The following is a 27,065-nucleotide window of genomic DNA, read 5'->3' as shown; positions in this document are numbered from 1 at the left end:
GTATTTATGGATTTTACTGAGGCATTTGACAAGGTTTCCCTTGGTAAGCTCATTTAGAAAGTCAAGAGGCATGGGATCCAGGGGAACCTGGCTGTATGGTATCAGAATTGGCATGCCCGTAGAAGGGTGATGGTGGTAGTAGTTGGAGCATATTCTGCCTGGAGGTTGGTGACCAGTGGTGTTTCACAGAGATCTGCTGTTTGTGATTTTTATAAATAACTTGGATGAAGAAGTGGAAGAGTGAGCTATTAAGTTTGTAGATGACATGATGGTTGGTGGAGTTGAGGATAGTGTAGAAGATAGTTATGGGTTTAGCAGGATATTCATAGGATGCAGAGCTGGGCTGAAAAGTGGCAGAAGGAGTTCAATCCAGAAAGGTCTGAAATACTTCACTTTAGAAGTTGAAGTCAGAATACAGAGTTAATGGCAGGATTCTCAACAGTACGAAGGAACAGAGGGATTTTGGGGCTCACATCCATTAATCCTTCAAAGTTGCAGCACAAGTTGATAGGGTGGTTAAGAAGACACATGATGTGTTGGCCTTCATTAGTCAAGGAATTGAGTTCAAGAGCCATGAGGTATTTTTACAGCTCTATCAAACTGATGTATTAATTTAAGACCTTGCCCGTCTCCTGTGGTTCCACATGTACACAATAGCAGTAATCCTTAAGGGGATCTCTTCTTATTGGTTAACCTTTTGCTCTTAAGATAAAGGAGAACTTAAAAGATTATGTAAGTGTATTATCTGCTAGGGATATATTTTGGCTTCCTAACTTCCTTCTTAAGGATACTTTGACATCACTTCTACTCAAGGGATTCACATGATCCTAGCTGATTATGTTTGACAAACAGCTCTTTGTTTTCCTAAAGAGAGCCTTAATATTCCTTGTCGACCTAGTACCCTTGTGTGAGCAGCCTTACCCTTAACTCTAACAGGAACATTTGATGAACTCTCTCTATCTGACACATAGAAGCCTCTTTCTTACTGAATGTGTATTACCTAGTAACTGCTTACCTGCTAAATTGATCTTCCCATCAATTTTTACAAATCCTTGTCCAATGCCTTCAAAATTAGCTTTGCCTTAATCAAGGAATTTAACTTGTGGACTAGTCTTGTCTTTTTCCACAACTGTTTTAAGACAAACCAAATTATGGTCATGAGTCCCCTGATATTTTGCCCATTTGCCCAGCCTTATTCTCTAAAAGCCCCTTCTCTTGTTGGACCATCTACGTATTGAGAAAACCTCTCGTCACTAAACAAATTCTACCCTGTTTAATCCCTTGACACTGAAACAGTTCCAGTCAATATTAGAGAAGTTAACGTCACTTACTTTTTCAAGTCTATTATTCCCATATCTGTGATTTCATTACATATTTGCTCCTTTAATTCCTGCAGACTATTGGGCTCCTGGTTTAATTCTATCAAAGTTCTTACTTCTGAGTTCTGACGCCACATCATTTCACTGCAACCAACATATTTTTTTTTAAATTTTATTTTTATTTGGATAAGGAATTCACAAATATCATGTACTTTTTTCACACATATAACCTTTTCCATTTTTTTATATGTATAAAACTACAATTATTTATACATTCTTAAGTACACATTGAGGTGATATAAAAGGAAAATAAACATTTAAATAGATAATTATGTACTGTGGTAAATCTAACCTATTAGGCTAAGTAATGAAATTAGTTGTTAAGAAAAATGGTAATAATAGTTTGCAACCAACATATTTTTGATAAATATTCTAGTTTCGTTCTGAGTGAGCACTTTTTCACCTTCACCCTCTAATTTGACAATATTAATTGCCCTATTCATGTCATTATTCATAAATTTTGGCGTGTGGCCAAGTGGTTAAGGCGTCGGTCTAGTGATCTGAAGGTCGCTAGTTCGAGCCTCAGCTGAGGCAGCGTGTTGTGTCCTTGAGCAAGGCACTTAACCACACATTGCTCTGCGACGACACCGGTGCCAAGCTGTATCGGCCCCAGTGCCCTTCCCTCGGACAACATCGGTGGCATGGAGGGGGGAGACTTGCAGCATGGACAACTGCCGGTCTTCCATACAACCTTGCCCAGGCCTGCCCCCTGGAAACCTTCCAAGGCGTAAATCCATGGTCTCATGAGACTAACGGATGCTGATATAAATTCACAAATGTCATGACATATGTCAGTGATAATAAATCTGATTCTGATACTGACTCTGATTCCTGAAGAGCACCTCAAACTGAACGCTTCCCACTTTGTATTGTAATCATCAAAGTATTCAATATTCCTGGATTGACTGTGAGATGCTATCACTTAATAACTTTTATTTCAGTAATTGCCAGAGAGCAATACATCACAGATATGTGCCCTTCGGCCCATTCACCATTGAGTCCATGCCAATGTAATACACACAAAATGCTGGAATCTCAGCAGGACAGGCAGCACCTGTGGAGATAAATAAACAGCTGATGTTTCGGGCTGAGGCTCTTCATCAAGACTGAAAACGAAGTAAGAAGAAGCCTTGGGGAGTAGATTTAGGATGGAGATGAGGAGGAAGTGCTTTTCCCAGAGAGTGGTGAATCTATGGAATTCTCCGCCCAATGAAGCAGTGGAGGCTTCCTCCGTAAATATACTTAAGACAAAGTTGGATAGATCTTTGCATAGTAGGGGAATTAAGGGTTATGGGGAAAAGGCAGGTAGTTGGAGATGAGTCCATGGCCAGATCAGCCATGATCTTATTGAATGGCGGAGCAGGCTTGACAGACCAGATGCCCTAATGCTGCTCCTGTTTTTTATGTTCTTATGTAGAATAAGGTGGAGGAAGGAAAGGAGTATAAGGTGATAGGTGAAACCACGTGAGGGAGAAGGTAGGTGGGTGGGGGAGGGGTGAGGAAGTGGGAAGCTAGGAGGTGATAGGTTGAAAAGATAAAGGTCTGATGAAAAAGGTAGGAGAGGAGAGTAGACTACGGTGGGAGAAAGGGAAGGAGGAGGGGTACCAGAGGGAGGTGAGGAGAAAAGAAGGGGTAAGAAGGGAGACAGATGGGGAATAGAAAAGAAGGTAGGGGGAAAGGGACGAGAAATTACCAGAAGTTAGAGAAATTGATGTTCATGGTATCAGATTGGAGGTTACCCAGACGAAATAAGAGATATTGCTCCTCCAACCTAAGAGTGGCCTCTATGTGGCAGTCGATGAGAACATGGCAACACATCAAAATGGGAATGGGCATTGAATTAAAATGGTTGGCAACTGGGAAACCTGGCTTGTTGAGGATGGAGCGAATGTCAATGCCCACCCAGCTAGTGATATTGCATCTTGATGTCTACCTGCACTGCACTTTCTCTGTCCTATTACATTTTATTCTACATTCGATTATTGTTTTACCTTGTACTACCTTAATCCAATGTGTAATGAATTAACCTGTCTGAACACCTCAATACATGTGACAATAATAAACCAGTTCAAATGCAGTCCATATCCCTCTCAGCTCCACCTCTTGTGTACCTACTCAAGTGCTTCTAAAATGTTACTATTGTATATTCTCAACCACTTCCTCTGTCAGCTCTTTTCATATACTCACCACCCTCTATATGAAGAAGGTGCCCCTTAAATCCCTTTTAAATCTTTCCCCTCTCACCCTAAATCTATGCCTTCTGGTTTTGGAGGAAAAATTATTACCATCCACCTTATCTATGCCTTCTAAACATTTCTGCAAGATCACCCATCATTCTTCTACAATCAAGGGAATAAAGACTCAGCGTGGCCAACCTCTCGATATAACTCATGTACTCTAGTCTTGGCAACATTTCCGTAAATGTTTTCTCCACTCTTTCCAGTTCAACCACATTTTTCAAATGTTGTTCTTTTGTTCAAGAAAGAAAGTATGGATAACACTGAGAATTATAGACCAGTGAGTCTTACTTCAGTTGTGAACAAATTATTGGAAGAGATTCGCAGAGACAGGATTTAGGGCATTTGGAAAAGTATAGTCTAATTAGGGTTGGTCTTCATGGCTTTGTAAGGGGAAGGTCATGCCTCTTGGGCCTGATTAAATTCTTTGATGATGTGATAAAGCACATTGATGAAGGTAGAGTAGTGGATGTGGTGTATATGGATTTTTGGTAGGACATTTGATAAGGTTTCCATGATAAACTCATTCAGAAAGCCAGGAGGCATGGGATCCAGGGAAATTTGACTGTGCGGTACAGAATTGGCTTGCCTATAGAAAGCAGAGGGTGGTTGTAGATGGAGCATATTCTACCTGGAGTTTGGTGACCGGTGGGGTTCCACAGAGGTCAGTTCTGGGACCTCTGCTCTTTGTGATTTTTATAAATAACTTGAACAAGGAAGTAGAAGCCACCATACCAAATAAACATATGACATTAAGCTGGAAAGAGTACAGAAAAAGTTTGAGGATGCTGCAAGGACTCTAAAGGGAAGTTGAGCAGGCTAATACTTTGCAACACACATCAAAGTTGCTGGTGAACGCAGCAGGCCAGGCAGCATCTCTAGGAAGAGGTGCTGCCTGGCCTGCTGCGTTCACCAGCAACTTTGATGTGTGTTGCTTGAATTTCCAGCATCTGCAGAATTCCTGTTGTTTGAGGCTAATACTTTGTTCCTTGGAACATATGATACTGAGGGTGACTTTGAGAGGTATGTAGAATCACGATGTGCATGTATAGGGTGTATGACTCAGTCTTTTTTCCCTGGGCTGGGAATCAAGAACTAAAAGGCGTAGATTTAAGGTGAGGAAGAAAGATTTAACAGCAGCCTGGAGGAAACTTTTTCACACAGAGAATTGTTCATTAAGTGGCCACTCTATGAGGCACACCTGTACAATTGCTCATTAATGGATATATCTAACTACCCAACCGTGTCCTTCACCCTCTGCATGTACTGTAAATGTAGCACAGTCAGGTCCCCACGCAACATAAATTTTTGCCCTCTAGTTACGGATTCCCCTATCTTGTGGAAGATAACTATACTCTCCAATAACCACCATGCTGTATAACTCAATGATGTTCATCAGGCTTTAGTCATCATGACAAATCACATGTTTTAGTGATGAAGCATGAGATTTTAAAAGTAAGCAGGATCTTCCAGGACTTTTCAGCGGACTTCATTTTCATGAACAGTTACATATTTTGGAAAGCCAGTGTGAGATTTAAAATGTGAGTTGGGCCTTTTGGGACTTTCCCGTTGCTTCGATCCTCGCCATTTATTAGCCAGTTGGCAAAGGCCAATAAGAAAAAAGTTAGATTTAGGAGGAGTGGCCTTTTTGGAAGTAGCCATTAAGTAAGTGGGCAGTGTTAAGAGTGGGGTTGAGAGGGCTCAGCCATGATTGACTGGCAGAGCAGACTCAATGGGCCAAATGGCCTAATTCTGCTCCTATGTCTTATGGTCCTATGGTCTAATGGACATTTTTGAAACTATAAAGTCTTTTCATCACTGAAGCTATGAACTGTTCATAAATTAGGATTATGCATGATAGGGTTAGATTTGGGGAGAAGAAAGAAGAGGTGTATTGCAGGTAAAGGCAGGTAGGAACAAATATGCTGGCATTCATAGCAAGAGGATTCGAGTACAGGAGCAGGGAGGTACTACTGCAGTTGTACAAGGCCTTGGTGAGACCACACCTAGAGTATTGTGTGCAGTGTTGGTCCCCTAATCTGAGGAAAGACATTCTTGCCATACAGGGAGTACACCAGATTGATTCCTGGTATGTCAGGACTTTCATATGATGAAAGGCTGGATTGGCTAGGCTTATACTCTCTGGAATTTAGAAGATTGAGGGGGGATCTTATTGAAACGTATAAAATTCTAAGAGATTGGACAGGCTAGATAAAGGAAGATTGTTCCCGATGTTGGGGAAGTCCAGAATGAGGGGTCATAGTTTGAGGATAAAGGGGAAGCCTTTTAGGACTGAGATGAGGAAAAACTTCTTCACACAGGGAGTGATGAATCTGTGGAATTCTCTACCACAGGAAACAGTTGAGGCCAGTTCATTGACTATATTTAAGAGGGCGTTAGATATGGCCCTTGTGGCTAAAGGGATCAGGGGGTATGGAGAGAAGGCAGGTACAGGGTTCTGAGTTGGATGATCAGCCATGATCGTACTGAATGGCGGTACAGGCTCAAAGGGCCGAATGGCCTACTCCTGCACCTATTTTCTATATTTCTAAATAAGGTACTTATGGAGTATAGGAACTACAAGAAAACACTTCAGAAAGAAATCAGGAAGTTAAAAGAAGGTATGAGGTTGCCTTAGCAGACAATGGATCCTAAGGGATTCCATAGATAAAAGCAAAAGGATTGTCAGGGACAGAATTGGTCCTCTGGATATCAAAATGTTAATCCATGTGTGAAGCCAAAAGAGATGGGGGAGATCTTGCATGCATTTTTCACATCTGTATTGACTCAGGACACAGACACAGAGTCTATAGAAGTAAGGCAAAACGGCATCAACTTCATGGACTCTATACAGATTACAGAGGAGGAGGTGCTGGAATTTTCAAGACAATTTAGGGTTGGTAAATCCTTAGGAACTGACAAGGTGTTCCCTCGGACTCTGCAGGAGTCAAGTGCAGAAATTGTCAAGCCCTCAGCAGAGATATTTAGATCACCGTTTAGCGACAGGTGAGGTGCCGGAGGACTGGAGGATAGCCAATGTTTTTCTGCTGTTTAAGAAAGGCTCAAAAAATAAACCAGTGAATTTTAGGCCGGTGAGCCAGACATCAGCAGTGGGACAGCTATTGGAAGGTATTCTAAAGGACCATAATATATGAGTATTTAGATAGACATGGACTGATTAGGGGTAGTCAACATGGCTGTGTGTGTGGTAGGTCATGTCTATCCAATCTTATAGAGTTTTTTGAGGAAGTTACCAGGAAACTTGATGAAAGCAAGGCAATGGATGTTGTCTACATGGACTTCAGCAAGGCATTTGACATGGTCCTACATGTGAATTTGGTCAAGAAGTTTCAGTCACTCGGCATTCAAGATGAGGTAGTAAATTGAATTAGACAATTGCTTTGTGGGAGAAGTCAGAAAGTGGTAGTAGAGGGTTGCCTCTCTGACTGGAGGCCTGTGACTAGTGGTGTGCTGCAGGGATCGGTGCTGGGTCCTTTGTTGTTTGTTATCTGTATCAATTATCTGGATGATAATGTGGTTAACTGGATCAGCAAATTTGCAGATGACACCAAGATTGGTGGTGCAGTAGACAGTGAGGAAGACTACCATGTCTTGCAGTGGGATCTGGACTAGCTGGGGGAACGGACTGAGAAATGGCAGATGGAATTTAATGCAGATAAGTGCAAGGTGTTGCACTTTGGCAGGAGCAACCAGGATAGGTCTTACACAGTGAATGGTAGGGTACTGAAGAGTGTGATAGAACAAAGGGATCTGGGAATACAGGTCCATAATTCATTGAAAGTTGGCATCACAGGTTGATAGTGTTATAAAGAAAGCTTTCGGCACATTGGCCTCCAGGTGGGATGTTATGTTGCGGTTGTTTAAGATATTGGTGAGGCCCAGTCTGGAGTATTGTGTGCAGTTTTGTTCACTTACCTAGAGGAAAGATGTACAGGTGTCCCCCGCTTTTCGAATGTTCACTTTACGAAACCTCACTTTTACGAAAGACCCTGTTTTCGCTTTCAGAAGGTGTTTTCACTGTTACGAAAAAAAAGCAGCACACGAAAAATCAGTGCGCGATAAAAGGCAGCGCGCACCCCGAGCAGCCGCTCTCCCCAGATTCGGAGCTGCATTCTCACCGGCATTGCTTAAACACGTGCCTGTGAGCAGCTGTTTGCAAGATGAGTTCTATGGTATCAGAAAAGCCTAAAAGAGCTTGTAAGGGTGTTACACTTAGCGTAAAACTAGACATAATTAGCATTTTGATCGTGAGCGAAGCAAGGACAAAGTGAGTTTGGCTCATGGAAGTTGATGAAGATGATGTTGAAGAGGTTTTTGCATCCCATGACCAAGATCTGATAGATGAAGAGCTGATGCAATTGGAAGAAAAAAGGATAACAATCGAAACCGAATGCAATAGAGAACTGAACGTGAAGCAACTGCGTGAGATTGTCGCTGCAATGATAAAGTACAACTTTAATTTTGAAAGGGTACGTAGGTTTAGGGGATATTTGCAAGATGGTTTGAGTCCTTACAAAGAACTGTGTGATAGAAAAATGCGCACGGCTCAGCAGTCAAGCAAGCCTTCCATATCAGCCACAGCAGACGACGAACCTCGACCTTTGACATCGAGGCAGGTGGAGATAGAAGGTGAGCTGCCTGCCCTAATGGAAACAGATGATGACGAGATGACACCCCAGTGTCCCACCACCCCAACCCCCAGGCCACGGACAGATACCGATTCGCGGAGAATGCGGCGGTAGCCGGGAGGCACACAGCACATCTTTAAGAAAAAAGCCGAAATAAACATGCTAATTAATTAGGTGCCACCCGACACGTAATTGTCGGCCCAGATCAGAGACGACACAATCGGAAATCGGCACTGATCTAGGCCGACAATTATGTGCCGGGCGGCACCTAATTAATTAGCATGTTTATTTCGGCTTTTTTCTTAAAGATGTGCTGTGTGCCTCCCGGCTACCGCTGCACCCCTGCATGCTTCACGGTAGTGTATCGTTCGGCGGCCTGGAGGGTGGGGGCCACTGCACCACCCAACCTGCGACGACTCAGTCTAAGACACCATCAGTGTGCTCGGCGCTGAACCAATTCCGGTAAGTGACACTACACTGTACATACATTATATCTACTTTATATAGGCTGTGTATTTTTACGTGTTGTTTGGTATGATTTGGCAGCTTCATAGCTTAAAGGTTACTGGAGAGCACTTGCGCCGTGTTTTTGCCAACAGCGTTTGCGTGAGATTTTCTGCCGATGGCGATTGCGTGAGATTTTCTGTACGGAGAACAGTGCAGCAATGATTGTGGAAAAGTATTTCTACTTTATATAGACTGTGTATTTATCATATCATTCCTGCTTTTACTATATGTTACTGTTGTTTTAGGTTTTATGTGTTATTTGGCATGATTTGGTAGGTTATTTTTGGGTCTGCGAACGCTCACAAAATTTTCCCATATAAATAAATGGTAATTGCTTCTTCACTTTACGACATTCCGGCTTACAAAGGGTTTCATAGGAACGCTGTACCTTCGGATGGCGGGGGAAACCTGTAAATAAGGTTGAAAGAGTACAAAGAAAATTTACAAGGATGTTGCCAGGCCTGTAGGACCTGAGTTATATGGAAAGATTGAATCTTCAAACGTGGAAGATTGAGAGATTTGATAGAGGCATACAGAATTATGAGGGATGTAGATAGTGGAAAAAGTCTGCTTACATTTACCTTGAAGTTGGGTGGAACTATGGCTAAAGGGCATGGGTTAAGGGTGAAAGGTGAAAGTTTAAGGGGAACATGAGGGAAAACTTTCAGTCAGAGGGTGGGAAGGTGTGCCAGTGCAAGTGGTGCACGCAAGCTTAATTTCAACATTTAGGAGAAGTTGGGACAGGCACATGGATGGGAGTAAGCAGTTTAAATGGCTCAGTACAGACTAGATGAGCAAAAAGGGCCAGTTCCCGTGTTGTACTTTTCTGTGATTCTATTACTCTATGCTGGGTGGTAGGACTCATTGGACCACAAGAGCCTGTTCCGCATTGTATCTTTAAATAAATAAATAATGAAGCACTTTGTCACATTCGTTTGTTAGCTTTATAAACAATTTGAATGATATTGTTAATATGGATGGTAAGTTTGCGGACGACATCAAGATTGTTAATATCCTGAAGAAGATTATCCAAAGTCACGAGGGAATCTCAAGCTACCTGGAAAATGGTCAGAGAATGGCAAACAGAATTTTTTAGACAGTGTAAGGTGCTGTGCTTTGCTAAGTTGAATCAGGGTTAAACTTACACAGTAAATACTAGGGCCATGGAAAGGGTTGTAAAGCAGAGGGACCTAGGGGTACAGGTGCATAGTTCCCTGAAAGTGGAGACCACATCTAGAGAAGCTGATATGACTTCTTCATGGTTGCAGTTATATGTTAAGCGCCAGATAGAGTCTCCAAGATGTTGGCATCCAGGAACTTCCAATAAGGTGGCAGTGCATTTTGATGCAGTGGCCTCTCGGAGGTCAACTAAAGGTGGTTTTCTCTTTGTTAAATGTGTTCTTTATGATTGCGAGACAACACTGGACTCCAAGAACTGCAGGTACATCAGTGAGCTGCTTGTTGATCAGAGTAGCTGGCCGGTGTACTCGAAGGCATCGGAGTTGGTGCGAAATGGCAGCATGCAGTGTCTTGGATGTTTCTCTTGCAATTGCAAAACCCTGTTAGACATTAATAATGTAAGATGCCATAGGCCTATTTCCCTTGTTTAATGGCACGACAGATGGTGGGGAATAGTCTCAGTTGTAGCGAGAACTAGGCCTCAGGCTGAGAATTGCCTGCTGCTGCAGTCCAGGAGAGGAGGAACCAGAGGCGGTGCGTCATTTCATCTGTACTCAGTTGGGGGCTGGCCTCTCCTGTAAGTGCTGCCCTCCAGTGTTCGATCGGTGGAATGACAGGCTGGATTGCAATGCTGGGAACTGTACCATCAAGTTGCAGGAGATTGCACTCAGGGTCTTGGGCTATTTATGTGTTTTTTTGCATAACTATGTTTTTTTGATCACTATTTTGAATGTGCTGTGAATGTTTTGCACTTTGGCTCCAGAGGAGCACTGTTTCGTTCGGCTGTATCCATTTGTGGTTGAATGATAGCTAAACTTGATTTGATTTGGTTTGAACTTGAAGTTGCTCACCCTTTCCACCACAGCCTCTTTAATGAGGATGAGTCTGTGCCTGACTTAACTTTGCTAAAGTCCACAAAGAGAACAAGGGTTGGGACATTTTACAGTTGTACAAAATGTTAGTGAGAATGTACTTTTGAATACTTGTACACTTCTGGTCACCTGGGTATAGGAAAGATCCATCTTTCCCATTAAGCTGGAAAAGTCACTGAAAAGATTCACAAGGACGTTGCTTGGTCTGCAGGGCCTGAGCTATAATGAGAGTCTGGATAGGCTATGATCTTTTATCCCCCTGGCTCATAGGAGGCTGAAGGGTGACCTTACAAAGATTTATAAAATCCTGAAGGCATAGATAAGGTGAATGATTGCAGTACTTTTCCCTGGGTAGGGGAGATGAGACTGCATATGTTTAACTTGAGAGGATCTGAGAGGGTGGTGGATATGTAGAATGACCTGGTAGAGGTTGATATACAGTAGCATGCAAAAGTTTGGGCACCCCTGGTCAAAATTTCTGTTACTGTGAATAGTTAAGTTAGTAGAAGATGAACTGATCTCCAGAAGTCATAAAGTTAATGATGAAACATACTTTTCAACATTTTTAAGCAAGATTAGTGTACTATTTTTGTTTTGTACAATTTTAGAGTGAAAAAAAGGAAAGGAGCACCATGCAAAGGTTTGGGCACCCCAAGAGATTTGAGCTCTCAGATAACTTTTACCAAGGTCTCAGACCTTAATTAGCTTGTTAGGGCTACGGCTTGTTTACAATCATCGTTAGGAAAGGCCAGGCGATACAAATTTCAAAGCTTTATAAATACCCTGACCCCTCAAACCTTGTCTCAACAATCAGCCGCCATGGGCTCCTCTAAGCTGCTGCCTAGCACTCTGAAAATTAAAATAAATGATGCCCACAAAGCAGGAGAAGGCTAAGAAGGTAGCAAAGCATTTTCAGGTAGCCGTTTCCTCAGTTCGTTACGTAATTAAGAAATAGCAGTTAACAGGAACGGTGGTGGTCAAGTTGAGGTCTGGAAAACCAAGAAAACTTTCCGAGAGAACTGCTCGTAGGATTGCTAGAAAGACAAATCAAAACCCCCGTTTGACTGCAAAAGACCTTCAGGAAGATTTAGCAGACTCTGGAGTGGTGGTAGCCAGTCGGCTGGTGACGTAGTGGCATCAGCGCCAGACTTTGGAGCGAAGGCTCCCAACTTCAAATCCAGCCGGCTCCCTTGCACGCTTTCCATCTGTGCTGGGTTGAGCGTCGAGCTAGCAACTTGACCTCGTAAAAATAAGAAAGCCTGCTAAAAAAAATGCTGTCATGACGGCGTCCCGATGACTCCACTTGGAGTTAAGGGCTTTCTTCTTCTTCTCGAGTGGCGGCGACACCTGCACAAATATGACCTTCATGGAAGAGTCATCAGAAGAAAACCTTTCCTGCATCCTCACCACAAAATTCAGCATCAAAAGTTTGCAAAGGAACATCTAAACAAGCCTGATGCATTTTGGAAACAAGTCCTGTGGACTGATGAAGTTAAAATAGAACTTTTTGGCTGCAATGAGCAAAAGTATGTTTGGAGAAAAAAGGGTGCAGAATTTCATGAAAAGAACACCTCTCCAACCGTTAAGCACGGGGGTGGATCGATCATGCTTTGGGCTTGTGTTGCAGACAGTGGCACAGGGAACATTTCACTGGTAGAGAGAAGAATGAATTCAATTAAATACCAGCAAATTCTGGAAGCAAACATCACACCATCTGTAAAAAAGAGGATGGCTTCTACAACAGGATAATGATCCTAAACACACCTCAAAATCCACAATGGACTACCTCAAGAGGGGCAAACTGAAGGTTTTGCCATGGCCCTCACAGTCCCCCGACCTAAACATCATCGAAAATCTGTGGATAGACCTCAAAAGAGTAGTGCATGCAAGACGGCCCAAAAATCTCATAGAACTAGAAGACTATTGCAAGGAAGAATGGGTGAAAATCCCCTAAACAAGAATTGAAAGAGTCTTAGCTGGCTACAGAAAGCATTTACAAGCTGTGCTACTTGGTGTTACCAAGTACTGACCATGCAGGGTGCCCAAACTTTTGCTTTGGACCCTTTTCCTTTTTTTGTTATTTTGAAACTGTAAAAGATGGAAATAAAAAAGTAATCTTGCTTAAAATATTAAAGAAATGTGTCATTTTTAACCTCATGGCTTTTGGAAATCAGTTCATCTTTTACTCGCTTCGCTATTCACAGTAACAGAGATTTTGACCGGGCTGCCCTAACTTTTGCATGCCTCTGTACAGGATTCCCCTGCCAACCGAAGGTAGAGCGTTCCTATGAAATGGTTCGTAAGCCAAATGCCGTAAAGCGAAGAAGCAATTACCATTTATATGGGAAAAATTTGTGAGCGTTCGCAGACCCAAAAATAACCTACCAAATCATGCCAAATAACACATAAAACCTAAAATAACAGTAACATATAGTAAAAGCAGTAATGATATGATAAATACACAGCCTATATAAAGTAGAAATACTTTTCCACAATCATTACTGCACTGTTCTCCCTAGCGAAAATTTCACGCAAGCGCCTTCGGCAGAAAATCTCACGCAAGCGCTGTTGGCAAAAACACGGCGCAAGCGCTCTCCAGTAACCTTTAAGCTATGAAGCTGCCAAATCATACCAAATAACACGTAAAAATACACAGCCTGTATAAAGTAGAAATAATGTATTACAGTGTACTATCACTTACGGGAATCGGGAAGACAGCGCTGAGCACACTGATGGTGGTGTGTTAGGCTGAGTTGTCAGAGTTTGGCTGGTGCAGTGGCCTCCACCCCCCAGGCCGCCGAATGATACCAAACCGCGAAGCATGCAGGGTTGCAGCGGTGGCCGGGAGGCACACAGCACATCTTTAAGAAAAAAGTCGAAATAAACATGCTAATTAATTAGGTGCCGCCCGGCACGTAATTGTCGGCCCAGATCAGTGCCGATTTCCAATTGCGTCGTCTCTGATCTGAGCCGACAATTACGTGTCGGGTGGCACCTAATTAATTAGCATGTTTATTTCGGCTTTTTTCTTAAAAATGTGCTGTGTGGTTCCCGGCTACCACTGTATTCTCCGCGAATCACGGGGAGGTTGGACACTGGGGTGGCATCTCGTCGTCTGTTTCCATTAGAGCAGGCAGCTCATCTTATCCTATGACTGCCTGCCTCAATGTCGAAGGTCGAGGTTCATCGTCTGCTGTGGCTGATGTGGAAGGCTTGCATGACTGCTGAGCCTTGCGCATTTTTCTATCATACAGTTCTTTGTAAGGACTCAAACCATCCTGCAAATATCCCCTAAACCTACATACCCTCTCAAAATTAAAGTCCTACTTTGTCATTGCAGCGAAAATCTCACATTCCTGGACGACTTCACTTTCTGTCCATTTGCTACTACATTCGGTTTCGATTGTTATCCTTTCCTCTTCCAATTGCATCAGCTCTTCATCTATCAGTTCTTGGTCATGAGATGCCAAAACCTCTTCAACATCATCTTCGTCAGCTTCCATGAGCCAAACTCACTTTGTCCTTGCTTTGTTCACCACGATCGAAACGCTTAATTATGTCTAGTTTTACGCTAAGTGTAACACCCTTACAAGCTCTTTTAGGCTTTTCCGATACCCTAGAACTCATCTTGCAAACGGCTGCTCACAGGCACTTATTTAAGCAATGCTGGCTAGATTGCAGTTCCGAATCCGGGGGAGAGCGGCTGCTCGGGGCACGCGCAGCCTTTTTTCGTGCGCTGATTTTCCCCGCGTGCTGCTTTTTTTTCATAACAGTGAAAACACCTTCTGTTAGCGAAAACAGGGTACTAATGTAGCTCTTTCGTAACGGTGAGGTTTCGTAAAGCGAACGTTCGAAAAGCGGGGGACACTTGTAATTACAATTTTGAAAAGGCATTTAGACAGTTACATGCATAGAAAGAATTTTGAGGAATTTGGGCTATATGTGGGGAACTGGAACTAGCACAAGTAAACAACTTGGTCAGCGTGGAAAATTCAGCTGAAGAGCCTGTTTCTGTGCTGTATAACTCCATTCTTGTACTCACATATGCCACTTCCTCTGACAGCATTTCCCATGCACCTACTACCCTTTTTGTGGGAAAACATTCTGCTCAGATCCCCTTTAAAACATTCCCCTTTCACCTGTCTACTCTAGTTCTAGACTCCATTACCTAGGATACTGTAAATGACAGTGATTATCCACCTTATCTCTGCACCTCATGACTTTATAAGGTCACCCTTCAGTCTCTTTTGCTTCTGGGAAATAATTCCAGCCTCTTCAGTTTCTCCTGATAACCCAAACTTCCAGTCAAGGGAAGGTCTTCATGAATCTTTTTTGCATCCTTTCTAGTTTAATCAGATCCTTTCCATAATATGGCAACCATAGCTTCACACAAAATACTAATAAGTTATTTTAAAATAAGAAATGATTGCCAGTATGTGTGAATATCAGGAGGAGAAACTGAGCAGGACAGAGAGTAGGATAAAGAAGCCATTGGTGCAAGCTGTGTTTCTGATTGGCTCAGTGTATCGCACTTCGCCAATAAATGGAAGACAAGATCAAGTGGAGTAGCCATTTTAAAGCAGCCAGTATGAGAGGGGGCAACCTAGGAGTGGGATTTCTGTGGCTTTGGCTCAAAAGGTTTTAGTGATGAAGAATAGGTAAGGAGCAGATAAGGTTTTTATTTTCCTATTAATCCATAATCTTTCACTTTGTAGACAAAATGGCAGTCAGGTCATTGGAATGCTCTGCTTGCAAGATGTGGGAGGTCAGGGAACCTTGTAGTTTCCCAGATGACTACATCTGTGGGAAGCGCACCCAGCTAAGCTCCTAACAGCTTAGATGGGACAAATTTCTTCAATGCATCCAAGAGGGGTTCTTCCAAACAGTATGTGGAGATTCCAACTAAAAGAGAGAACATACTGGACAATTTTAGGAAATGAGCCAGGCCAGGTGACAAATCTGATAGTGAATGAACATTTTTGGAATAGTGACCACAATTCATTAAGTTTTAAAATAGTTTTGTCTGAAGGTTCTAATGGATTAGAATAAAATTAGATCTTGCAGGGAGGTTAAGTTATAATGGGATAAGACAGGAACTAAGAAATTTTAGTTGGGAGCAGCTGCTATCAGACAAATCCTCATCTGACATATGGGACCAGTTGATCGGAGTTCATGATTGGTCTTTTCCAGTAAAGAGTAAATATAAGGATGGTAAGTACAGGGACCCTAGATGACTTGGAAGATCCTAAACTTAGGGTAAAAAACAAGCTTAAGTAAGGTTTAAGAAACTAAAGTCTGATTGGTCAGACTAAAGATAATGGGGAAGTGCTCAAGAAGACTATTAGAAAGGCCAAAAGGGGCCATGGAATGCCCTTGCAAGCATGATCAAGGCATTTTATACTTGTATTAAGAAAAGGAGGATATCTAAGGAGAAGGTAGATTCACTGAAGGATAAAGGAGAGAATTTATGTTTGGACTTAGAGCAAGTAACTGAAGTGCTAAGATCATACTACAGAACATAAAACAGGAAAGCACTGGACGGGCCATTCGGCTCATGATGCAGTGCTGATTTTAATGCCAATTTATACTAAATGTCTTCCTGCTCATCCATATCTCTCCATTCCCTTAAAGGGAAATTAAGAACCTGGTGGCATGGTGCGAAGACAATAACCTATCCCTCAACGTCAGCAAGACGAAGGAATTGGTTGTTGACTTCAGAAGGAGTAGCGGACCGCACGACCCCATTTACATTGGTGGTGCGCAAGTGGAACAGGTCAAAGGCTTTAAGTTCCTCGGGGTCAATATCACAAATGACCTGACTTGGTCCAACCAAGCAGAGTCCACTACTAAGAAGGCCCACTAGCGCCTTTACTTCCTGAGAAAGCTAAAGAAATTTGGCCTGTCCCCTAAAACCCTCACTAATTTTTATAGATGCACCATAGAAAGCATTCTTCTAGGGTGCATCACAACCTGGTATGGAAGTTGTCCTGTCCAAGACCGGAAGAAGCTGCAGAAGATCGTGAACACAGCCCAGCACATCACACAAACCAATCTTCCGTCCTTGGACTCACTTTACACCGCACGCTGTCGGAGCAGTGCTGCCAGGATAATCAAGGACACGACCCACCCAGCCAACACACCTTTCGTCCCTCTTCCCTCCGGGAGAAGGCTCAGGAGCTTGAAGACTCGTACGGCCAGATTTGGGAACAGCTTCTTTCCAACTGTGATAAGACTGCTGAACGGATCCTGACCCGGATCTGGACCATACCCTCCAAATATCCGGACTTGCCTCTCAGTTTTTTTGCACTACCTTACTTTCCCTTTTCTATTTTCTTTTATGATTTATAATTTAAATTTTTACTCTATTTCCTTTTGATTTGTACTTCAGGGAGCACGAAGTGCAGAATCAAATATCGCTGTGATGATTGTACGCTCTAGTATCAATTGTTTGGCGGCAATACAGTAAAGTAAAATCATGTACCTTTCTAAAAGGCTTTTAAATTCCACCAAACTGCCTGATTCCACTACTACCCACAGAAACAAGAGTTTGTTCATAGAAATTCCAGCAGAACATCAGTGGCTCAACCGAGTGACACCATGAGACAAATCATTCTCGAAATACAAAAACCCCACAATAAGCACTATTTGGCAGTCCGCTTTAAATAACCAGGGTATGCAGAAAACTCATATCAATCAAAATAAACATGGCATAATTAAATGGAAAGCACAAAGGCTTAACAACCGTAGATAAGACAACAATGAACTAATTCTGGTGCGAGGGCCAGCAGGGCTCATAACACCATCTTTATCATCATCTTAAAAAGTGTTAGATATTTCTTTCAGCTTCCGTTACTCTAGGTACCAAGCTTTCCAGTTTTGCCTTATAGCTCATACCCTGTAATCCAGGCAGCATCTTAGTAAATATATTATGCCTCCTTTTCTTAGCCTCCACATACTTCTTATAATGGACTGACCAGAACGGCACACAGTACTCTAGTGTAGTCTGTCTGAGGTTTTATGTAGCTCAAGCATGATGTATTTGCTCTTATATTCAACACTCCTACCAATTAAGACAAAATTCCATATACTGCCTCATCCACTTGCACAGCTACTTCAGTGAATTATTGACTTGGAGCACAAGTTCCTTGTCTACCTCAATGCTATAGGGGCTCTACCATGAACAATGTACTACTTCTTTTCATTTAACCTGCTAAAGTGCAACATCTCATGCTTGCCTGTATTAAATTCTATCTGCCACTTCCTTCCCCATATTTGTAATTGATCTATATCTCACTGTGTTCTTTGATAGTCCATTACACTGTCTACACCTCTACTGATCTTGGTGTCATCTGCATACTTGCAGATATGCAGTTCCAACAACGATAATCATGGAACTCCACAAGTCACAGAACTCTATCCAGAATAATAGCCTTTCGACCTAACTTCCTGTCTTCAATATGCAAGCTATTTCCGAATCCAAACTTGCAATTTATCCTGGGTCCCCTGCATCTTCGTCTTCTGAATTAACCTACCTTGAGGGATCTTATCAAATACCTTTGCAAGGTCCTTGGAGACAATATCCCTACGTTACACTTATCAAGCACTTTTGTCACCTCCACAAAAAAAAATCAAGTTTATACTATCAGCCCCACACAAAGAAATAATGACAGTCTCTAAGCAGGCATGCCCTTCCAAATGCACGTATATCATATCCTCAGGTATCTTCTCCAATACTTTCCAAAAGCTTTTTAGTTAGATACGGCGCTGTAGCCCAAGGTGTTCTCGGTCCACCAGATCAAATGGCGGAATCAGGAAAGGATAAAAATGATGGTGTTTGCTTAATGACAAACTCATGATGGTGCTTGGATTTAGTGGTCTTAAACTGGCATATAGAAGTTAGATTAACAATCTGTCTGAATGGGGCCATACTAATCTCTCATACAACATCAGCAAAACCAAAGAACTGATTATTGACTACAGAAGAAGGAAACCCGGGGTCCATGAGCCAATTCTCATCGGAAGGTGGAGAGGGCCAGAAACTCGAAATTTCTTGGTATTATCATTTCAGAGGATTTGTAGAGGCTTATACTCTCTGGAATTTAGAAGATTGAGGGGGGATCTTATTGAAATGTATAAAATTCTAAAGGGATTGGACAGGCTAGATGCAGGAAGATTGTTCCCGATGTTGGGGAAGTCCAGAACGAGGGGTCACAGTTTGAGGATAAAGAGGAAGCCTTTTAGGACCGAGATCAGGAAAAACTTCTTCACACAGAGAGTGGTGAATCTGTGGAATTCTCTGCCACAGGAAACAGTTGAGGCCAATTCATTGGCTATATTTAAGAGGGGGTTAGATATGGCCCTTGTGGCTAAAGGGATCAGGGGGTATGGAGAGAAGGCAGGTACAGGGTTCTGAGTTGGATGATCAGCCATGATCATACTGGATGGCAGTGCAGGCTCGAAGGGCCGAATGGCCTACTCTTGCACCTATTTTCTATGTTTCTATGTCATAGGACTAGCACTTAATTGCCACTGCAAAGAAGACATGGCCACATCTCTACTTTTTTCAAAGTTTGCATAGAGTCAGCATGTCATCTAAAACTTTGACAAACTTCTATCAATATACAGTGGAGAATATACTAACTGGTTGCATCATGGACAGGTATGGAAACACCAATGCCCATGAATGGAAAAGTCTACAGAAAAGTATTAGATACAGCGTAGTCCATCACAGGAAAAGTCCTCGCCATCATTGAGCACATTCACGGGTAGTGCTGCCACAATAAAGAAACATCCATCATGAGGGATCCCCACCAGTCAGGCAAAGCTTTCTTCTCACTACTACCATCAGGAAGGAGATACAGGAGCTTCATGTCCCACACCACCAGCTTCAGGAACAGCTAATACCCTACAAACATCAGACTCCTGAACCAGCGGGGATAACTTCACTCACCTCAACTCTGAACTGATTCCACAACCTATGAAATCACTTTCAAGGACTCTACAACTCATATTCTCAGTATTTTTTTTTTACATGTGTATTATTTAGTTATTATTTGCAGAGTTTGTCTTCATTTGCACATTGGTTGTTCGCCAGTCTTTGTTTATATTTTTTGTTGATTCTATTACATTTCTTCTTTTCCTGTGAATGGCAATGAATCTCAAAGTAGTATATGATGACATATATGTAGTTTGACAATAAATTTACTTTGAACTTTGACATTTGAATATATATTGGCATTAAAATTAGCACATCATCATGGGCCAACATGGCCTGCCCACTGCTGTACTATTCTGTGTGTTTTCTATGCAATTTTAAATGGCCATGGGAAACAGTTCTTATTAAAAAGAATGTGGGGAACATCCAGTCAACTAGAAGAAGAAAATATACTTAAGGTTTAGGAAGCAAGGTACAGAGAGGGCTCTAAAGAGTTACAAGATAGCCAGGAAGAAGCTTAGGAGAGCTGGAAGGGGACCTGAGAAGGCCTTGACAAGTAGAATTAAGTAAAACCCAGGAGGATAATTAGAGTGAGTGTAGAACAGATCAGGGAATGAAGAGGAAACATGTACCTCAAGATGGAAGAAGTAAGTGAAGTCCTTTATGAATATTTTGCTTCAGTATTCACCATTGAGGGGAACCTTGACAAATGGGAGGACAGTGTAAACTGGTTGATATGCTGGAACATATCAGTGTTAAGAAAGAGGATGTACTGGAACTTTTGGAAAACATTAGGGTAGATAAGTCCCCAAGGTCAAACAGGATATATACCCAAGTTTATTACGGGAAGTGAAGAAAGAGATTGCTGTGTTCTTTGGCAATGATCTTTGTGTCCTCATTAGTCATAGGAGTAGTACCAGAAGACTGGAGGGTGGCAAATGTTATTCCTTTGTTCAGGAAAAGAAATAGGGATAATCCTGGGAATTAGAGACCAGTGAATCTTATGTCAGTGGTGGGCAAATGATTGGAGAGGACTCTTAGAGACAGAATTTACAGGCATTTGGAGAAGCGTAATCCGAAGGGTCATCAGTATGGCTTAGTGAGGGAGGGGTAAGACATGCCTCGCAGGCCTGATTGAATTCTTTGAGGCAGTGACAACACAAATTCATGCAGGTAGAGTAGTATGCTAGGGCATATTCTGGAGTTACAGTATATAGCAAATACTAATTTCAATGCAGCCAGTCTTCAGACCTGAACATGGATTGTAGATCGAATTGAAGATGCAGCTGTGAACATTGCACTTCTTGCAGCTGCATTTTGCGGTTGCTTGCAAGCAAAGAAATACTCCATTTTACAGCAGTTGTCTGCATATGCATGAATGCGGCCCAGGGTCAGTGTGAATTAACATTCATATTGGGTGTTTGGTTGGAAGATGGAAGTATTTGAAAATCATATGTATTTCAAAGGAAGCATTATAGATACATTGGAACTATAGAACTATTGTCCTGTTGTTATTATCTTAACCATATAAAAATGTCTTTAACATATAAATATTGATTCATGTAGGTGTCTTCTTCCAAGAGTGTCTTGAATATGATAACTGCCACTCATTTTGCTGAATAAGGGCTCCTATATCCACTGGCTTCAGTGTCTCTCTGGTGACTTTGTTCACAGTCACAACAGTGTATACGGATTTTAGTAAAGCGTTTGACATGGATCTCCACTGTAGGCTCATTCAGAAAATCAAGGGGCACTGGGTCCAGGGAAACTTGGTTATGAGTATTCAGAATTGGCTTGCCCAGAAAAAGCAGAAGGTGGTAATAGATGAAGCATATTCTGCCTGGAGGTCAGCGACCAGTGGTTTTCCACAGGAATCTGTTCTGTAACCCCTGCACTTTGTGATTTTTATAAATGTCTTCAATAAGGAAGTGGAAGGGTGGGTTAGCAAGTTTGCAGATAACACAAAGGTTGAAGGTGTTGTGAATAATGTAGAAGACTGTCGTACTGTTGCTGATTAACTGGACTCTGAAAATTTGCACTTGTTCCACAATCATACTTTATTATTTGTGCACAAAGAGAAAAGCATGGCCCCTGTCATCAGTTCTAAATTTTGAATAAAGGAATGCCATTTTTTAATCAGAAATTGACTACAATGGGATATTGACAGGATGTAGAGCTGGGCTGAGAGGTGACAGATAGAGTTCAATCTGGAAAAGCGCAAAGTGATACACCTTAGAAGTTTGAACTTCAAGGCAGAATACGGGGTAGCAGTATAAGTAACAGAGGGATCTGGGGTCCACATCCGTACAACCTCAAAGTTGCCACACTAGTTGATGGGGTGGTTAAGAAGTCATATGGTGTGTTGACCTTCATTCGTTGGGAGATTAAGTTCAAGAGCCGCAAGTTAACGTTGCAGCTCTTTAAAGCTCAGGTTAGACCATACTTAGTGTATTGTGTTCAGTTCTGAACTCCTCCTTATAGGTAGGATGTAGAAACTTTAGAGCAAGTGCAGCAATCTACCAGGATGCTGCCTGAATTAGAGAGTATGTCTTATGATGATAGGTTAAGTGAGCTAGGGCTTTTCTCTGTAGAGCAAAGAAGGATGAGAGGTGACTTAATAGTGCTGTACAAGATGATAAGAGGTATCAATCGAATGGATTTTTTCCCCCAGGGTAAAACTGGCTAATACGAAGGGGCATAATGTTAAGGTGACTAGAAGAAAATATAAGGGGGATGTCAGGGGTAATTTTTTTCGTACAGAAAGTGGTAAGTGTATTTAACACATCTTCCACAAAGAGCAGGGGTTGCAGAACTGATCCCTGTGGAAAATCACTGGTCACTGACCTCCAGATAGTGATAGAGACAGATACGTTAGGGACATTTAGAAGACTGTTAGATTACCACATGGATGAAAGAAAAATGGTGGGCTACATGGGAGGGAAGGGTTAGGTTGATCTTAGAGTAGGTTATAGGTCAGTGCAACATTGTTGGTTGAAGGGTCTTTATTGTGCTGTACTGTTCGATATTCTGAAACAAGATCCATGTGCATGTATGAGCACCTTTGCAATTGATCAGTTATAGAATTGCCACAAACTTAATTTCTGAAGAATGTATTTACACTTCCATGCAGGAATAATCGAGTTAATACAATTTAAGCTGATATCAATTAAGATCTGTTAGATTCCATTGTAATTGCTGAAAGCAAAACACACAAAATGCTAGAGGAACTCAGCTGGTCAGGCAGCATTCTTAGAAATGAACAAACAGTCGATGTTTTGGGCCAAGACCCTTCTTCAGGAATGTTTCAAATGTTGAAAGTCTTTTTTTAACAACTGTTGGAGCCTCTGTGGTTCTCAATATTTACTCATTAAAATTATTATTTTTTTCAGCTGATGAATCTGGAACGTAAATGGCAACACCATGAGCAGAATAACTTCGTTATGAAAGAATGTATCCTTAACAGTTTGCATCAATCCTATTTTTAATTTACAGAAGCATTTAAACAATATGTCTTATAAAATTAGTGAAACATTTCTACTGTAAAAGTTTGAGGTACTATTTTGTCCAGACCATGAAGAAGAAAGTGATATAGCATCTTTTACATCTGATTTGGCTGATATAGCCTTAATTTAATATGAAAATGGTGATACCTCCTCAGTACCAGTTAGAAATGGCCATTTGGATTAAATAACTCATGGCCTATTGAAACAGCTCAGTATGCCAACCAACTGAACCAAATATGCCATCTTTCGAACAGATTTGCTTTTTTCTGAATCTTATTCCCTTATGTTGTGATTATATAGGTAGCATGTCACCAATGCATTGATTGCTCCAAGTAGTTGTTAGTTAGTGAGTAGGGTCAAGCTGCTTTTGAAACTAATTTACCAGAAACTTAACAAAAACTTTTGCCTCTTCTTGCCTAAACCTCTTGAGACAAAGCCTACCCTCTCTCACACAATGGCTGCACCAATTAAACCTAACTTTTTATTGGCCTTTGCCATGTGCCTAACAGATCATTTGATAGAAGCTTGCAAAAATGTCCTGAAAGGCCTCTGCTCTTTTTAAATCTTCCGCTACCTCACCAACAAGTGACTGAAGCCCGTCAAAAATTTACTGAAAAATTCATGTTAGCTGCCTCCTGAGATTCCCTTCATTGCAGAATCCAACCAAATAATTTCACTCTAGGTGGCCAAATGCACTGGAAATAGGAAACGTCTCCAGGACCAGACAGCACTACATCCGAAGTATGATAAACCTCTGCTCCAGAACTAATTGACTAGCCAAAAAGTGTCATTATTTTTTAGATTATGAGAACACTCAGTCCTCTTTTTATTGTCATTTAGAAATGCATACATGCATTAAGAAATGATACAATGTTTCTCCGGAGTGATATCACAGAAAACAGGACAAACCAAAGACTAACACTGACAGAACCACATAATTATACCATACAGTTACAGCAGTGCAAAGCAATACCATAATTTGATGAAGAACAAACCATGGGCACGGTAAATAAAGTCTCAAAAGTCCCCGAGTCGATCAACTCCCGAGTCCCCGATTGCAGGCGGCAAAAGGGAGAAACTCCCTGCCATAAACCTCCAGGCACCGTCAACTTGCCGATGCCTTGGAAGCAACCGACCACAGCCGACACTGAGTCCATCCATCCGAAAACTTCAAGCTTCCATCCAGCCTCTCCGATACAGCCTCCTGAGCGCCGTCCTCTGCCGAGCGCCTTCGACCTTGCCCCGGCCGCCGAAACAAGCAAAACCGTGGATTTCGGGGCCTTCAGCTCCGAGATTCTGGTTACCACACAGTAGCAGCGGCAGCGAAGCGGACACTTCAGAAGTTTTCCAGATGTTCCTCCATGCTCTTACATCCATCTCCATCAAATCAGAATTGTGCACATTCCCCTGCTTGACAGATATAATTATAATGGCCATAATGGAAAATATAATGACTGTTTAAGTTATTGTACAATTATATACAGGTCATAAAAGCATCTCATTTCAGATAGAAACTGATATCAAAAGTGTAGTCCAGAGTACAGAAAGAACAGTACAGAATAGAGACCCTTTGTCCCACAGTGTCTGTGCCAACTGTGATGGCAAATTAAACTGCAGCACTGCCTGTACATTATCGCCTTCCATCCATGCCCTGCCTGTTTACCTGCCTACCTAAGTGCCTCTTAAACATCGCTATTGTTCTTATTTCCATTTCTTCCCTGGGCTGCATGTTCCAGCTGTTGACATCTCTGCATACAATAAAACTGGCCTGGTAAAATTCCTTTAAACTTCCCCCTCTCTCACCTTAAACCTGTGCCCTCTAATGTTTGATATTTACACTTGGGGGAAAAAGACTAATCATATGCTGTATGTATGCCTCTCATGATATAATAAACTTTTATTAGATCACTCCTCAGCCTCTGACAGAAAACAATCCAAGTTTGTCCAATATTTCTTCATAGCTAATGCTCTCTAATCCAAGTAACATTAGATTAGATTATGAGGACATGCAGTCCTCTTTTATTGTCATTTAGTAATGCATGCATTAAGAAATGATACAATGTTCCTCCAGTGTGATATCACAGAAACACAAGACAGACCAGGACTGAAAAACTGATAAAAACCACATGATTATAACATATAGTTACAACAGTGCAAGCAATACCGTAATTTGATAGAGAACAGACCATGGGCAGGGTAAATAAAAGTCTCAAAGTCTCTTGAAAGTCCCATTATCTCACGCAGATGGTAGAAGGAAGAAAACTCTCCCTGCCATGAGCTTCCAGCGCCGCAAACTTGCCGATGCAGCATCCTGGAAGCACCCGACTACAGATTTATCTGGTAAATCTCTAATGCACCCTCTTTTAAAACACTGCTTCTTGCAGTGACCAGAACTGCACACAAAACTTCAAATGTTTATTCATTTAGTTTACATATGCCTGAGTTTAATTTGTTTATGAGACTTAGCAATGGTTTTTGGATGCTTTCAAATACTAGTTGATATGCATGCTATCTCCAAGCATAGCCATTGTGCATACAGCCAGCCATTTGTGCTTCACCACACTGATCAGCTGAGAACTAGCCTGTCAGAGAAAGACTGGGTGCAAATGGGAAGAAACACTTTGATTAAGCAAGTGACTGACAAGTTTTTCCAATCAGCATAAAATTTGCTGGATTGATCTTTAGAAGTTTTGTTTTCACTTGGCTATTTCATAGCGTTGCAGGTTTTTCCAGTGTTAACATCACACTCAGACAAAATTTCCATTGCTTTCTTTCATTTATAGTTCTTTAGATTTAATCTATTTTGACCTGCAAAACAATATTTTTGAAATTACTCTGTTTGTTTTTCTTAACTCTATTCAACAGTTATAGCTACAAAGGGAATGGAGAGTAATTACCAACCTATTATGAAGGATGTTACCAAACAACTTACTGAGTTCAACAAAATACTTCAAGAAGCCCTTCAGAATGCTAAAAAAATGACCTAAGCTTCCTGGTTGATCTGAAAGGATATCAAAGAAAATAGTTTTAATTGGTTTATTGCTTTAACTGTGAAATATTCATATGCGGATAGGCTCACACTTTACTGAACCTTTCTCATGCATTTTTTTATTTTGAAGTGTATCTGCATACAGTTTATTGTGAATATTTGTTTATTGTTAGAAAATAGAACATACTTATTTCCCTTTACCTTTGCAACTTGTATTCTCTCACATGCCCGTCAACTCCAATTTCATTACTTTTCTCATTAAACAGCATGAGCAGTAATTTACAATAGCCAAATAACTTAGTCTTTGGGATGTGGGAGAAAATTGGAACACTCTTGAAAATTGCTTTTTCATTGAGAAAGTTGTGAAGTGTTTGTATTTTAGCTCAAATTAACTTTTTAACTACGTTTGTGTTTGTATTTCTGTAATGGGATACTTTAAATACAAATATATCAAACGGAAATCAAGATGTGTGAATTCAACATCCTTTGGATAATCCATTCTGCCACTATTCAACCTATGGACTTCATTTCAATTTGCATGAGCTTGAAACTGAGGAGTTCTGATTGTATCTGTAAACTTGAAGTGTGCAAGGGGTTTTATTCTAAGCCACTATGCTTCTGGGATTCCTGATGAAGTTCATAAATCAGATTCAATTCCACCAGGTAAAGCCTCCAATCATGTAAGTTAGCTTTCCGTGTAGAGCAAAAGGACAAGTGGAGTGAAGTCAGAACATGATCATTGAAACCTCGCAAATGTGACTACAGATTGCCACTGAAGTAGCACCATGTGATTTCAATGGCACAAACCATCTTAA

At 41.5% G+C, this 27,065-nt stretch overlaps 1 protein-coding gene across 1 annotated transcript in view; it reads left to right on the top strand.

Moving 5' to 3' along the window:
• The window catches only part of ift74 (intraflagellar transport 74), a 243,963-nt gene extending 217,259 nt beyond the window's left edge, over positions 1-26,704 (top strand). Inside the window, exons 18-19 of the mRNA XM_072258230.1 lie at positions 23,148-23,208; positions 26,127-26,704. Coding sequence (XP_072114331.1) covers positions 23,148-23,208; positions 26,127-26,248 — 183 coding nt within the window. The 3' untranslated portion in view covers positions 26,249-26,704. The remainder of the gene's footprint in view (positions 1-23,147; positions 23,209-26,126) is intronic.
• Positions 26,705-27,065: the final 361 nt, after the last annotated feature.

The sequence above is a fragment of the Mobula birostris genome, chromosome 5 (genome assembly GCF_030028105.1).
Source record: "Mobula birostris isolate sMobBir1 chromosome 5, sMobBir1.hap1, whole genome shotgun sequence".
Lineage (NCBI taxonomy): Eukaryota > Metazoa > Chordata > Chondrichthyes > Myliobatiformes > Myliobatidae > Mobula > Mobula birostris.
This window is presented reverse-complemented; position numbering and strand designations above follow the sequence as displayed.